Here is a 16,517-nt window from a genome sequence, read left to right as displayed (position 1 = left end):
GATCGAGAATTTTGTTATAGTTTTGATTACGCTGTGAATGTGCAGCTAGGCCAATTTCAGACTCATTTCATCCGTTTTATCTCATTTTATACCGTTCTGTGACAGCAACTTCCTCAGTTCATTTAAAGAAGAGCGCAGAAGAGAAAGCGACGAGCAAATGCGGAAACAACAAAAAGGCAGCGTTGAGGTTTACCTTGTATTTTCTGGGCTTGAAAGAGTACCATTTCGTGTACAGGTCGGTGAAAGTCTTCTTTCGGTAAATAGATGTTGATAAAGTGTGACTGTGGCGTGTGATGAGAACATCCAGAAATGGGATTTGTATTGTTCGCTTGAAATTCAACGGTTAATTTGATATTTGCATGGCAGTTATTGAGGTATAATGAAGAAACTGAATTGCTACGTTTATACTGTTAAACAAGGTGAAGGTATCATCATAAGCTGCAGAACAGGCGGTTTATTTTGCGGGTTTTACAGCGAGCGCAAAATAAACGGCCTGTTCTGCAGCCTCTTATCATCAACGTATTTGAATCAAATAGAAAGGCGAGAGTTGCAGTTGTTAAGCACCCAGCTCTCTACAAAATGGCACATAAAGATATTGGCTCTTCTTAGTGGCAAATTAAGTGAAACTTTTAAGACTGAGCTGGGTGGCGTTGGTGGATCGGGTAGGGCAGAAAAGCAAGTTTAAAGAAAACTGATTTATAATGAAATTGAATCGATTTTAAAGGTGCCTTACTGTACTGGTGTCGGGGACTGGCTGGTTCTTAGCTGTGTAATCAAACCTGGTCTGACATCTTACCAACGGGAAGTGACAATAATTCTAGTTGTTTCATGATACAGAATCTGATATTAAACCCCGGTCTCTTTAGACCCCCTCTGTTTAAGCTGGCTTAGTAACTAGGCTCCGAAAAGGCCTTACGTTTTTACGGAAATCTCGCTTAACCTGAACCCTACGGAACATCACGCTGCTGAAGTTTAACTGAAAACGACGTTTTTAAAGAAAATTAAAAAAGTACAAATCGAGGTGAGCTAAAATCTACAATGAAGTTGTACAACTTCATTTTACTTGAATTATTTAACTTTAGTACAGCTTTAAAAAACGCAAAGTTCTCGTGCAGTGAGTACGTGCATAAATAATGTTTTGGCGTGGCAGGTCTGATGTGGCAACCTAAGGATGAAAAGTTCCTGAAGTCTTAAGGAATATTGTACTCCATAAGATGGGCCCGGATATCGCCTGACGCTATTTCTACCAAGTGGACTGTTATAACGTATAAAAGAAAAGTCACTGGGGCGTCTCAGTTTATAGTTCTTATCATCATGACGTGTTCCGAGCAAAGATGTGAGTTGATCAGGAAAAGAGTGATTGTACACCTGGTACATAATGGAAGCGAGCCTTTGTTTGTAAATATAATTTAAAGGCTTCCATTTTACTGGTATCAATACTGGTAGTCTTTATTATTCGAAGATGACAATAATGCAGTGAGTACATCAAAAAGCAAAAAAGCCTGCGTGGTCGGCGGCTTACTTCAGCAGTGCCAGGCCTAGGACAGAGCACGCGGTCAACAGGAAGATGCCGAAGGAGACAGGTGAGCCCGCGTTGCAAGCGTCCTTGTCACAGCAGTCAAACCTGCAACCTACGCCATCATCGTCGTCACGCTTATCACAAGCGTTTTTCGTTAATCCACAGACAAACTGACTAGAACAGCCGTTCGTCACGGTGGTTTTGCTATCTGTCTTGAGCCAGGTCCTATAGCACTGGTCTAACCCTGTTGGGCACGTTTTCAAATACTTGTCCTTGCTGCCCTCCAGATTGCTCTTGCTGCAAGTGGCTTCACTGCCACTGCAATCATAACATTTCAAGGCGCAAGCTGATCAAAAAAAGAGAACATACAAAACACATTTACTTTCAATTTGAATAATTTGCTTCAACCCGATATTTATATTGTTGCTTGAAAGATTTGTCTGTAGAAAATTGAGGAGCCTTGTTCAAACATTAAAGCAATACGCCCGACTGCATTTTCAAGGTATAAGGGACGGACCATTATTTTTCTGGAGGAGGGGGGGTACAGAAAATACTGAAAAAAGATTGTTTGCAGGGCATAAAAAGACAAAATAAATTGCTTGCAAACACAATATGTATAAAAATAGTTTGCATTTCGCAAAACATTGTTTGCAGAGGTGCATAAATTTAAAAAAAAGTTCGCAGAGGAAAATTTTTCATACCCCCTCCAGGAAAATAATGGACCGTCCCTAAAGCACGCTGATTTGGTGGAAAATGCTGTTTGCTCATCATGTTCCTTCTTAATATCTGTTATTCAACTACAATCCTGATAAATATGCAGCTAAAATTAAGGCCCGATCAAACGGTCATGATAGTTGATGATAGTCACAACTATCACGCGCGTTTGAACACAAACTATTATGCACTATCATCAACTATCACCAACTATCACTCAGTTTGGACGTGTTCAAATTCAACATGATAGTTGATGATAGTTTTTTCCGTTTGATCGCGCAGATGATAGTGATGATAGTTGGAAGCAGCAACTCAATCGCGAAGCTTATAATTAGTGATGAAGAAATTTATTGTCATTAAAGGTGTGAATATTGTTCATCGTGGTGTAAAATAGGAATGAACGTTTATTCGTTTGTCTCACGATTAAATCGTTTTGAGATGTTGATCGCGACGTTTTGACTGCAATACTGCTAGTCTCTCATCAGGCGATGAGGTCGATCGTTTGCGCGTCGCTGTTTATGGCACGTTGGTTCGCTGCTATTGGTGCATTTCGATCCTCATCATTATTCCGACTAACAGATGATGTTCCCTCAGAGGTTCGCTTTGTAGTTGGCCGGCTGTTGTGTCTTCTGATCGTATAGGTATTCGTGCTTCAGGAATTTCAATTTCGCTGTCTCTATTGATGTTATTAGGATGAACCAAGAGAGGATGAGGGGACAAAGAGGTAGTCTCCTAGTCTAGGCCTTGGGATATGTCAAAGACGGAAAAGTTATATTTAGCCGCGTGCAAAACGAAAGTGTCTGTTTTTCTTGGCTTCCGCACACGCCATTCATGATCAAGGTGTGAGAAATGTCATTAACAATAGCGGAAACGTTTCATTGAAGAGAGCGAGTTGTGAAATAATATTTTCGCAGGAAATATTAGGAATAAGAGATAGATTTTACCATTTTTTCAAATCCAATGGCTCGCGAAGAATAAAGTCAAAACCATATAAATTTTACCTGCATAAACATGCAAAACAGATAACAGACCCCAGTACGCCTAGAGATAATCTTACATTTCATTCATGCGGTGCCAGACCATACGTGCGAACAGGGGAATGAAAAACCTCCGTTACGTCGAGTTCAAGCGACAAAACGCCCGATCGAATACGGCACAGCGTCTCTTTGAAACAAATATACCGTATTTACTCGAATAAGCGCCGCCCTCGAATAAGCGCCGCATTTGGGACAAAAAAGATAATAAGCGCCGCCCCCGAATAAGCGCCGCAGTCCCGATGCGGCGCTTATTTGAGGAATTCCATTTAACTAGTAGCAGCACTACAAAGCAACTCTAAAACAAACTTGTAAATTTCTTTTTCATCAAAAGCGATGTTTTGCAGTTCAATGTTATTGTTTTACCACTCGCTCATTAGTTCTTCTATCCAACATTCTTGCAATACGCAGCTCTGTAAATGTTGTGATGGCCGTGAACATTGCCAAGACAGCTAGCGCTACTTCTTTCTTCAGCAAGAGACGAAGACTGACAATCAAAAGACGCTATTTTCAATTACTGTAAAAGATTAAATTCTTTATGGCGTCCAAATTTTAAATAAGCGCCGCCCTCAAATAAGCGCCGCCCTCGAATAAGCGCCGCACTTGAGACGCGAAAAATTTAATAAGCGCCGCGGCGCTTATTCGAGTAAATACGGTATATCTTTTTCGACATTCTCTGACGAATCAAACGAAACCGTAAAAACACAGATACCGGTATGTCATCTGTGATAAGATACATCACACCTTCAAGCAAAGTTAATTAAACAGCCGGGTTCGGCGTCACAAAATAAAATAAAATAAAATAACACTTTCAAAGAAAGCTTCCGACAAAGTCCTTCCAGGGCGAACATTTTGAGAGATTAAAACATATCTTGCAAAATGATATCAGCCAAATCAAACCGCACGGGCAAAATCATTTAGCAAATGGGAGAGGTGTTAATGTCTACAAACTGCAGGAAAGCATGTAGACTTGTGTGACCTCCAGTCTACACTAACGTCTATTTGACCTAAAACGCTTCCCAATAATAATTATAGTGTGCAGAAGGAGAAGGCCTTTTTCGAAAGCCACCTATTCTATGTTGTCGCATTAAAAAAGCAAAACGCTTAAAGACACGCTTCTCAGAGCGATACTTCAGTATAAGACACAGCGGGTCAAAACATCAGGTCGCAAATAGTAATAATAAACAGTAGGAGTCCGTGTAGGCAAGAGAAAATAATATTGGTGTAGGCCTGTCATGATTTTTATTTAGCATCTACAGGAGACGCTTACTTTGGAAAGCTTCCGATACAATCTATCATTGACATTAATATCGTTGCCGAAGTCCAAACGCCTGTAAAATCAGTGCCCACTAAAAATGACATGCTGAATGTTGATTAGCCGATAAAACAAATGTCACGCTGGCCCGATTTATTGACTTTACTAGAACCGGAACTACGCTTTTGTGGACGTCCGCATGTCTAAAAATAACTTTTCTGTCTTTGACATATCCCGGCCAACGCCCTCTAAGTTCCTCTCTGTCCCCTCATCCTCTCTTGGATGAACGAAGTCTTATTTGGATAGCCTCTTTTACCCTGCGTGTGTATCGGTGAAATTTGTTTTTTTCCAGCAAACCAACTGCCGTATACCGCGATGGATGTGACTGTGATGAAATTCACTTAAATTCTGGGCATACGTTGCTTTAACCTAATCAAAGCCAACGATTTAGATTTTAGACTAACGACAGACCATTTTTTTTATTTTGAGACAAAAAAATGATCATTTATTGTTGTTGACGACATAATCACTAAGTTTTTATACAAAGATAGAAAGCAATCCTCTTTGTCTTGAATTGTTTGAAGTTTGTTAGACAGACAATAGAAATCAATGATAAAAGATATACGACTGAACGATGTTCAGAATGCCAAAAATGTCTTCCAAACGTGCAAACCCAGCATGACTTGTATTTGTTTCACACTGACTCGACGCGATCAACATTCGGCCTTTTTTAAAGATCACCTCAAAACTGACCATAGAACAGTAGCACCACACTTCTCGAACGAATTTTTAGTTGTTGGAGTCCGAAATTCCTGCGTTACAACTTAAAGAACTAAACAAGCTTAGAATATGTTTAGGAAATTTTCTGGTTCAATGAAACAAGCGTCAATTTGAATATATCACCGAAATATCTATTAGCAGTAAACAGAGGGATGAAAAAATATGAAACAAAATGCACATAGAAGCAAGAAGCTGTAAAGTTGAATTGCTGATTTTGTGTGTATATCTTAGTTGAAAGAAATGTAGAGGCAACGTACTTAGTACTTCATAATAGATTATTTTGCAGAATTTGTCTCAAGTTACTTGGCTCGCCTCGATTAGCTTTTGCTACTTTCAGTAAATTAATTATTCTTTATTGTGTCTTTTTCAGCTCGTGTGGAGCAAGGCTGTTGTTGTAAAAGTTTGACGTTTTTGCTGAAAACGTAGTGAACTGCAACAAAAAATGTTAAAACACTATTTTCACTAGCATTTCAACCAACAAGAGATGTTGTCATCCAACTTTACCCTTTCTGCACTCTCCGACCCACTGGAGTGAAATCTAACTTTATTTAGTCCGATGACCAAACTCTCGTGTGTGATGGCACTGGTAGCTTTACAACGTTTACGGATTGCCAGAAGGTAATCCAGAAAGCCAGATTCCTCATTAAAAACAATTTTGGCGACTTTTCCAACTAACCATGTTTAGTCTGTTTACTGTTTACCTACCCGTATTGTGCCTGAGTTGATTTTTTGTTTTTTTGGAACGCGGAAATCTTGAATGACGTAAATGAAGATGAGCAATTAACATCTCGTGCATGCCAGAGAGCCGCAGAGAGTCAAACCCCAAGGCAATTTTATTTCTAAATCCTATGGCTTTGGACGGAGTTCTAGTGTGTGACCATTGAAATGAAAGCTCTTCAGCAATAGTTTCACATAATGTTGTTTGTTTTTCAATGTTTTGCCAATTTGGTGCAATTTTCGTTGAGTGTGTTGTTTCAAGAGAGAATTTAAACTTACAGACTCGATCACTTAAAGTCAAGGGTTGCCCCGAAGGCAAATGTTCTTTCAGGGCAAACATCGCATAACAGAAATAGCTATAAATGTAATAAGAATTTGTGCCATTTTCTGCCTGATTATAGTTGTAATATATTTTTGGATGCCGTTTTTTATAGCTTCTTACCCCTCATGAATGGATTTTTTATCGATCGCTCATTTTCTATCAGTTTTGCACATAATTTGAACTTAAAGTCATGAACGCTTCTTGCATTTCAGAAGTGTTGTAGCATCCTTTAATGAGCCCGACAAAAATAACAGCACTTTTGATTAATAGCTATTAATCCTATGAGGTTGCTAAGTGGCCTCTTTACTGCTTTTTTTCTGAGTTAAAACATGTTCAGAAAAGTTAATAAAACGGGATCTTTCTCTTTGTGACAATTTTGAAAAGCCTCGTTTGGTTGCTATGTAAGGTATTGTGAATAAACAGTTTAAAGAGGACGAAATGGTTTACAATACTATGCAGAAGAGTCGAGTTAATAATTATTCACTTGGTGAAGAAATTATTCAACATGACACGAGCATGGGACAAAGAAAAAATCTGAGTCCCCGACGGGAATCGAACCCATGACCTCCCAGAATACCGGTTGGGCGCTCTAACCAACTGAGCTACGAGAGACTCGTTGTGAGCTTAGGCCATTTACTAGGTTGATATGTGACACGCGTCCTGCATACTGCATACTGCTAGGAACAGCAATGACATTGCTGTTCCAAGCAGTATGCAGGACGCGTGTCACATATCAACCTAGTAAATGGCCTAAGCTCACAACGAGTCTCTCGTAGCTCAGTTGGTTAGAGCGCCCAACCGGTATTCTGGGAGGTCATGGGTTCGATTCCCGTCGGGGACTAAGATTTTTTTCTTTGTCCCACGCTCGTGTCATGTTGAATAATTTCTTCACTATTTATCACCGAGCTTGAAATTTACCATCTTTATTATTTACTAATGATTCACTTTTTACCTCACTTTTCCAGAGCGATAAGCAACTAAGCAGTTCTTATTGAAAAAGCCTTCTTCGATGTGAGCCAACTTTTCAATATGCCGAGTATGCAGCATGCGTTAACTTTTCACTTCGCAACGTTATCTTCAAACACTGCCAGCTCCTTTCAGGCCTGACTGACTGGTATAGGATATTTGTGTATAAACAGGTGTCTGTAAGCTTAAGCGTGTCGCTGTGTCAGTATGGGCTTTTGGTATGCAGGGGCCAGTTAAACTGTTCTTAATAAGGAATTTTCTGAATGTTAGAAAAGGAGCGCTCTACTGTACTGAAATATACATGATTCATATTTCATATTTGCAGCATTACAACATTTAAACAAAACACTTACCAGGCGCAGCTACTAGCACAAGAATAACAGTCACTGTCAGCAAAAAGCGGCTCATGTTTGTGGCTCCTCACAATTCGTTGCTTGATCCCAGGGCGGTTAAGCTTCAAGCGTACAAATGTAAGAGACGCTCCGCCAAATATATGCAATCATAGGCAATTATCATTCGCTGCATTTTTTTTCTTTTCATTGCCCGAGAGCCCACCACGTGATCTGCAAATAACTGCCTATAAATAATGGTGTGTCTCCTTGACAATTTTGATTACAAAACTACTGATTACTGGGAATGATAGCATTCCTATATAAACATCCTGGGCGTCAATTAGTGATACAGTAGAACCCTTATTAAGCTGCCGCTCTCGGGGAAATGGCACCGTTTAATAAGGATTCGTCAGAAATAAGCTTAAGGCCTGTCACGTTATTTCAATACAAAAATAGCATGGAAAGCAATCATGGAATCACACGAAGACAACAACAAACTTGTGTTTGAATAATTTTTTCAGGCGTCATTTTCTACTTTAGACTCTTGTCCGTCCGAGCTTGTTGAAAACAAAGCCAAACTTCGTATATTACATTTATTTACAGTCTTATATATACTTGTTTCTTACAATAGTTTCAGGACATTGATTACTGGCCGCTTTATAGGGGTCGGACTGTAGTTGTATTAGCTTTGTCAAAAAACAACCAATTATCACAGATATAAACACAGAATGGCCAAAGCAATTGTATGCAGGCTAAAAAATGTCTTACCGGACAGAATATGTATTAAAAAGATCTAATCAGACAGAATATCATTATGTGAAACATCGCTTGTATAGGCGAGACAGTGCAGTCTATTTGTTTAATAGATTTCACTGTACATAGGCGGCAGAGCAGGGGGCAGGGGGTCTTTAGCCCCCCCCCCCCACCTTTCACCTAAACGAAAATTTGGGGGGGGGCTCAGCCCCCTACGTTTTGGTGCCGAAAATATCGCGAGCGCAGCGTAAAATTGGTTTGTCAAGATATTCCGTCTCGTGAGTGAGTTCAAACGTTTTCGAAACTTCCTTGGAAGTTTTAGGGAAACTTCGTTTATCTTGCGAAAAGTTCCAAAAAACGATCGGAAACGTTCGTATGGCCTTCGAACAACAATCGGAAAATCTTCGGTAATCTTCGGTCTAGAAACTGTTCGTGTATTTTTGGGACAGAATGGGAATTTCTCTTTTATAAAATGTCTTGTAGGTTAAAACTTTGACCCAGATTTCTTCGCTGGTTCAAAGTCTTCTACAGAAATATACAAAGCTGTATTGTGAACAACGCTACGATTTCAAATTTATTTCCACTTGAACGAGGTGTCCGCTAAGGAGATCCACTGTCTCCATATCTTTCCGTAGTAGCTATGGAAACATTGGCTTTTGCCATTCGACAGAATCCAGACGTTAAAGGAATTGCTAATAGAAAACAAGAAATAACTTAACTCCTGCAGTATGCTGATGCCACAACTGCAATATTAGCCGACCTTTTCTCAGCAAAAACATGGACCTCATCGCGGTTTTGGACGCGATTTTGACGGGTAGGCAACGCCGTCAGAAATTACAGTGTTTGTATGGGAATCCGATGTTTTCCTTCGATCTAAAATGCAGTTTTAATCACGTTGAAGTAACACAGAACTTTTCTAGGATTTTCCTGTCAAGCAGCTGATTCCTGGGGTAAAGTAACGTCTTTACCGTTCTCCAAGTTGGTTTTCACGTAAACGAGGTGTCCGAATCTTTTCGTAGTGTAGTTAAGTAGCTGTGCAAACACTAACTAAGTAACTATCAAACAAACTACAACCATTAGAGAATATAATTGAGGCGATAAAGAGCAGCTTTTTAAGGATACCTTTTACATGCTGCTTGTTGCAAATCCGATGGTTAGTTGTTCCACAACTGAGATTATCGTTTTTACCAGCTTTACAATGCAATCGGTATTATAAAGTGGTGTAAATAAGGCCAACAAGTTCAAATTTAAGCACATTTGTGAATAGTTTGAAACCCCCTGTAAAACTAAATAATTTTACGCCCATTTTTTGATGATCTGATGGCAGTTTCGCTCAGTCGTTCGTAGCCTGAATTAAGCGACCAGAGGAAGACGGCTGAAATTCAGGCTTAGTAGTTCGTAGTGTCTAGCTAGTTATCCAAAAAGTAAATAACTTTAGATCTAAAAGCAATGAAGCGTTCTTTTATTTTTTTAAGTTATGCCTAAAGTTCGTAACCAACAAGTCACTTACTCTTAGTCTTCATGAATAAATATTCGATCTCCAGTGGTGGTAAAAAATCACTGAAAAAAGGACTGGTAACCAAAGCTGCACTGACTTCCAAAGTTTCGAGTTATAACAAAAGCAAAGTTCATTACTCAAGAAAATTAAGGTATAGGTCTCCCGTTATTACACAAAAAAGGTTAGAGAGGGGTCTATCTTCTAAAGCCTATCTTCTTCTTGTGGTTGCATCGTAATACAAAAAAGTCTAAATTTTCTTGCTAAGAGCGAGAAACACCTTCATGGTATAAACTGCATCATTAGCGGCATTGTGGAGAACTTCTTCATCAAAATCAATCTCCAGGTCACTCAGGTATAACAAAAGCAAAGTTTACTTTTCACGAAATTAAGGTATAGGTCTCCTGTTAGTATACAATAAAAGTTTTAAAAGTTTATAGAAGGGCCTATCCTCTTCTTGTGGATGCATGGTAATACAGAAAAAAACGTCTACATTTTCTTGTTAAGGGCAAGAAACACCTTCATGGTATAAACTGCATCATTAGCGGCATTGTGGAGAACCTCCTCATCAAAATCAATCTCCAGGTCACTCAGCAATCGTTTCAGGCTGTAAACAACAGGTCCGCCAGTCAGCAAAGCCAAGGCCAACGTCTGAGTGTCGAACTGCTGCTTGCCTTCCAAAGAGATCCCACACCCTGCAAGATACTTTTCGTCATTGTGTCCTGCATGGGTCACCAAGAAGTCTGCGTCAGCGATGTGCTGCATGAACTTCTCAGCGGACTCTTTCAGGGACATGCGCTGTGACGTACCAAATTTGAATCTCTCGCGGTTGTCAGGAACATAATCTTTGTTTGAGTAGTGGAGGTTTTCCTCGATTATGTAATGGTAGGCGTCATACTCGTCGGGTTTGTCTAAGTTTGTGATTACGTAGCCGACTTCAAGGGTTAGACTTTTGTCGTGTTCGTAGGTCTCAACATCAAACGTCACTATGCGAGCGTTTGGTTTTGTTTTGAGAGTGCTGCGGAGTAGATTAACATGCTGCCTTGCCTCCTCCCTTCTCCTAAAAAAAAAATTACTGAATAATTATTAAAACAACAGATCACGTATTTGTGTGGGCTTTCCAGTGTTGTTAACGATAAACAGGGATCAGGTTGAATTCTGCATGACATTGTAAACCATAGTTAGTAGCTATGTTTAAACGCCTTACGAATTCGAATACCCCAAATGCCGACAAGAAATCCCGACACTTTGCAAACTTTGGGCGCTTTCCATTCAACCCAAAATTCCGGGGATTCCGGGTTGAGAAGCGAATGGAACAGAAATATCCCGGAATAAAATTCCGAAATTTTAGTACAACCTCGCGAGGTTGTACTAAAATTCTGGAAAATCGGAACAACCGGAAAGTACCGTTCCATTCGACTATTCCTGCTTGGGCCCAGCTTCTGGGGGCCGGAATCAAACGTGTCCGCATAGTCAAGATGGCTTCTCAACACAGTGCTCGGCGTGTTTGTTTGTCACCGAAAGCTTACAGCTCTTACTCGAGCATGAATGATTGCTCGTCCAGATCCGTTACGAAGTGGTATCCTTCCTGTGAGCATGGCCTGGCGAGTAAACAGCACGCATGTTTCTCTCGTTTCTCGAAAGTAACTCTTGGACTCGTCAGGGAAATATGCTGGTATCGTATATCAAAGTAGTCGTGGACTCTAAATAAATAAAAAAAACCTTCGCAGGTAACAGCTAGCTGTAGTGAAAAAAATGTCATCATCCTCGCTTAAAATATCGTTCGTTTTAACTTCAGAGTCGTCGAACAACTCCAAAGCAAGTAAAAGAAGCAACGAGTCCTCCATTTATTTTGCTTTGTTGGTGCAAACAACCCGGAAAATACTGTTCTATTCGCCACACGGAATACCCGGAATTTCAAACCGGGATTTTTGGTCGAATGGAAAGCGCCCTTTAAATTTGCCCCAGTCGCCTAGCATGTCTAGCATGTGTAAAAGGAAATCTCTTACTCGTTCCCAATCTTCTATGCGAACTCTCAACCATGATTATTGAGCCTCATTATTCATAACATTGTTTCTAGGAAAGCATAAATTTACTTCCGTCACTGAGTTTCTGAGAAATGCGAAACAGTGATCGTACATAATTGCCAAATATAAGAGTTCGTTTTCGTTAAAGAACTAACTAGCTGTCTTTCTTAATTCCCTTTATTGTTCTTGCTACGTGTTTAAAAACAAAATTTTAATGAAGTTAACGTCATGCAGTTGCGTGACGCAGTGGCATAAATTAAGGTTATTAGTGTTTGCTCTTTCCAGGAAAAGCATAGCCGCTGGCATCGTTTTCTAAGAAAAGCGCACCGGTGCGAAGAATAAAAACAATTCATAAAAAAGACAACAAATTATCTTGTTTTACTAACATTCAAACATTTCATGAACTATACAGCAAAGCGAAAAATAAGCCCCGTTTAAAAACGATAAAAATCCTTCTCCAAGAATGTTCCATTCCCGCAGACTCTTGCTTTGTACAGTCAGTTCGGGCGAGCAAGAGAAATGATTAGATCGTTAAATCAGTCGTACGAATCTGTCTCTAATTAAAAAACCTAGGAGCAAAGAAGTTATGTAAAACGAAATGCAAGGACAGAAAACCATCTCTCGTAAGAAAATAAATAAACACGATGTTTTTTCCCATGATCTAAGTAAATCAACCCTTTAATTCGAGCCCTTCATGGTGATATACTCATTAAACATCATGTCACAACAAATCACAATCACTAAGAACTTTATCGAACCTGTATTTATCGGGGATAAGTATATTTCGACCCAACTTACCTTCGTCTTACTCCGTCGTTCTCATTCTTAAGGGACATGGAAAAATCCCGGTAAGATTCGAAATCTGTGAACGACTTTCTTTCGTCTTTAATCCTTACGTCTGAGACATTACTAACTTCAGGTAATGTCTTTCCAGTTCTTCGCTCGAGCTCCTGTTTAATAGCTTGGTAATCTTCAGCTCGAACCAGAGGGTGAGTCGTGCCATCGAAAAGTTCCCCAACGACAAATTGAAACCCTTTGTGGGTTCGATGAAAGGTTTTGAAGAAACCTTTGACTGTATGAGCTTGATGGAAATAATTTTTTTCGAAATATTTCGTCCACTCGATCCGTATGGACTCGTATTTATGGAAACGATCGCGATTGACTGGATTTTCCGATTTAGCTGCGGGGACATCACCTGCCTCTGCCATTGTGCTTTCGAGTGAAGGGAAAATGTACTTCAGTGAAAACTGCTGCGCTAATAATGACAACCGGTAGAACCTTTATCACCTTATAAATAATACATGTTTAATTTTCCAGCTCTTAGCCAATAGTAAACTTTTCCCCGGAAGGTCATTGAGCTTCAATGTTTTTATTAGTAAATATCATTAAACTGTAACGCCAAGAAGCCATTATCATTTTCTTACGGAAGAAAAAAGTTATTTTTCATTTTCTTAAACATGGGGGAAAAAAGCTATAATTTGCAAATTCTGTCGACTAAATTAGGATGCAGCTCATGCAACTAATATCTGAACGGGAAATTTCCTGAAATTTAGAAAGTAATAAAAATAGAAATTTTTATTTACCTTAAAAACCGGCTCTGGCACGCTGCTCATGTGTCATTCTACATTTTCTGAGCTCTAACGCGTAGGCTGTTCGCGTTCTTTTATTGGATAGAACAGATCACGTGAACACCACTCGGATTATTCTTCCTGTTTTGATTACGTAAAGGGGTATACCTATAAATAAATGCCTTTCTGTCAGATTTAACTTCATTTTAGTGAGGCAACATCAGACATTGTAAAGCAGTATTTCGCCGTTTTGGGTTCCCTTACAGCATGACTTCAGTGGGTCCAAATATTTTGTATAAATACGAATCCATGCGAGCAAAATGGTGCCGATGTTTTGAAGAGGAAAACCCTCGCGCTGCTACCTCGATCAAAAATTTCTTCCGGAATTTTTATAGAAATCACAGAAATTGTAAGTTTGTCGTTGGGGAGATGTTTGATGGTACAGTTCATCTTCTTGTTAAACCGGACAAGTACCGTCAAATCAAGGAAGAAATTGAAGAACGTATTGACGAGGCCTTACCAGACGTCGCACAGATTAGAGACGCAACTATCCTAAAGAAACGGAAAACATTTCAGGATTTTCAGTCCTTCAAGGATTTTTGCAAGTCCCTAAAAGATGAAAATAATGAAATCATAAGAAGGTAAGACGTCTAATTTTTGCACTGCTTTACTTCTACGCTAAGTTTTTCCCGTTGTTTAAATCGGTGATGCATTGCCTTATTATGATCTGCATCTGCGATTAAAGACTAATATATTTGAATAATTCCTGAAAGAAAACGTCGAAGTTACCTCTTTCAAATTGTTGAACTAAGTAAGTCCGGATGGTGAAGTGGCGTGTTGTCCTATAAATTCTCATTTCACTGAACTGAGATTTTAGCCAGCATGTTTTCTTAAAAATATTAAAAAAGGCAAACACGTTTTGTATTTCTCTTGGATTTTGTGATACTTGAGTGTTGTTATTCTTCAAGTTATTTTCGCACCGTGACGTGATGTTTCTCGGAATCTCATATGACATCGCAGTGGGTTTCTCGGAAAAAAGAAACCTCAGCAAAAGCTGTCATATCACCTCTTTGCTGGTACTGCTGACATATTTCAAATGTAAATTACTATTTTGCACTGATGCGTCAGCATTTACATGAAATTAAAGCCCGGAAGTAACAATACAAAAACAAAAAAGATTTGTACCACGTGATGTGTTTTGTCCAATGAGCGTGCGCGAAATTAATCGGTGGGCTATAAAGGCCTGGCCAAACAGAGACACAAGTCGACGCAAGTTGAAAACTTGGGTTTACTTGCGTCTCCGTTTGGCCTGGAATTGTGTACACTTGCGTTGAATTGCGTTCACTCTGGTCGAGATCAAATTTGCTCGCAAGTGAACGCAAGTTTTTCACCGTTTGGCCACCCAACGCAAGTCAACGCAAGTTTTGTTGCTTACTTCAAATACTGAATTGCAGCGCGCATTAAATTGCTTTTTTTTTTGACAACTTGCATGCACTTGCGAGTAAACTTGCGAGTCCGTTTTGCCACCCAACGCAAGTCAACGCAAGTTTTGATGCTTACTTCAAATATTGAATTGCAGCGCGCACAGTGGCATTAATTGGCTTTTTTTGACAACTTGCGTGCACTTGCGAGTAAACTTGCGAGTCCGTTTTGCCACCCAACGCAAGTTTGTACGCAAGTTCAATTTGCGACTACTTGCGTCCACTTGCGTTGCCGTTTGGCTAGGGCTTAATACTCTCTCCTCCGCAGAGGCCTCTTTCGTGGGGGAAGGCGAAAAAAACACGGGGGGAGGAAGGCGAAAACACGAAAAATGAAAAAAAGGGGGAGCGCGGGGGTTTTGATTCTCTCCAGGCTCCGCGCGCTTACTTTTCACCTCTCCCCGTTCCTCTCCCTATTTCCCAGTCCGAATCGCCCGAAACACGAAAGAGACCTCTGCGGAGGAGAGAGGGCTTAATACGCAAGGGGTTATTTCGAATAGTTCTTGATCTGTCTGCAAGCCAGCTAACTTGTTTCCTAACATCTTGGTCAAGTATAATGGGCAAAAAATTAAATGACGATGTCAAATATAAGTAAGAAAATGCACTTCATCTTCGGTCTAAACTCAGATCGTGCCACTTATCATTCAAACATTTTAGGAAAAAAGAGGAAGCAAAACAGAGTGTGAAAGAACTGCACAGGACTCTAAAAAGCCAGCCACAAGCGCTTATTCTGGCATTTGACCTGGAAGTTTATGAGCACGACCACAGTATCATCCTGGAGATCGGCTACGTTATGACCACGTTAGATAACCCGGACGAAGATATGCAAACATTTCACTACATCATCAAAGAAAACCTCGAGTACGCAAACGGAGATTATGTTCCTGACAACAGAGACCGCTTTAAGTTTGGTACCTCCAGGCACAAGTCTCTCAGGAAGGCTGCTGCAGAGATCCAGAAGCACATCAATGAGGCAGATTTCTTAGTTACTCACTCTGGAGCTCACGATGAAGAGTTCCTGGCCAGCTGTGGTGTTTCTGTATCAGGAATACACATGTTCGACACGCAGGTCCTCGCCATGGCTTTGCTACCAGACGGGCCGTTGCTGTATAGTCTCAAACGATTGCTGATTGATTTGGAAATTGCGTTTGATGAAGACATTCTTCATAATGGCGGAAATGACGCGTACTATACAATGGATGCATTCCTAGCCCTGACAAATCTGTAGTGGCGAAATTCAGGGAAAAAAGAACTTCGTTAAAGGGGCTCTGTCACGGTATTTAACAGACTTTTTGAATAGCCAAAATTTATATTTGTGTCATTGAACACCTAATAATAATGGTCCATTTTTATTAATAAAATAATTGTTATATTAGAGGTCTGAGCACTGAAACTGTTAACAAGCGTCTTTGGCTGGGATGGGCATGATGGAAATGGACTACAACTTGAAAAATTGAGGCTAAACTTTTTAAGTTGTTTCCGCGCGTCTTCAAACACGGATATAATTTATAGCCGAAATTTGGTTTCTATTCACAAGTAATGGTTATATCTTTCTCG

General features: G+C 39.9%; 3 protein-coding genes across 3 annotated transcripts; 1 reads left to right on the top strand and 2 right to left on the bottom strand.

The window, feature by feature from the left end:
* Positions 1-1,114: 1,114 nt before the first annotated feature.
* On the bottom strand, positions 1,115-7,781 carry LOC144644684 (uncharacterized). Its single transcript, XM_078504218.1, has 2 exons — positions 7,661-7,781; positions 1,115-1,865 (listed from the first exon to the last, which is right to left on the bottom strand). Exons 1-2 carry the CDS (start codon positions 7,713-7,715, stop codon positions 1,519-1,521), a joined length of 402 nt encoding a protein of 133 aa, XP_078360344.1. The 5' UTR covers positions 7,716-7,781; the 3' UTR covers positions 1,115-1,518.
* Positions 7,782-9,837: 2,056 nt separating this feature from the next.
* On the bottom strand, positions 9,838-13,241 carry LOC144644667 (uncharacterized). Its single transcript, XM_078504200.1, has 2 exons — positions 12,713-13,241; positions 9,838-10,947 (listed from the first exon to the last, which is right to left on the bottom strand). The coding sequence occupies exons 1-2, from the start codon at positions 13,120-13,122 to the stop codon at positions 10,377-10,379; spliced, it is 981 nt and encodes a 326-aa protein (XP_078360326.1). The 5' UTR covers positions 13,123-13,241; the 3' UTR covers positions 9,838-10,376.
* A 403-nt stretch (positions 13,242-13,644) lies between these two features.
* Positions 13,645-16,335, top strand: LOC144644669 (uncharacterized). The gene is made up of 2 exons (XM_078504201.1): positions 13,645-14,123; positions 15,618-16,335. The coding sequence occupies exons 1-2, from the start codon at positions 13,750-13,752 to the stop codon at positions 16,186-16,188; spliced, it is 945 nt and encodes a 314-aa protein (XP_078360327.1). The 5' UTR covers positions 13,645-13,749; the 3' UTR covers positions 16,189-16,335.
* Positions 16,336-16,517: the final 182 nt, after the last annotated feature.

This window comes from Oculina patagonica, chromosome 2 (genome assembly GCF_052425735.1).
Source record: "Oculina patagonica isolate OP01 chromosome 2, crgOcupat, whole genome shotgun sequence".
Lineage (NCBI taxonomy): Eukaryota > Metazoa > Cnidaria > Anthozoa > Scleractinia > Oculinidae > Oculina > Oculina patagonica.
The sequence above is the reverse complement of the archived record's forward strand: the minus strand, read 5'-3'. Positions and strand labels throughout refer to the sequence as shown.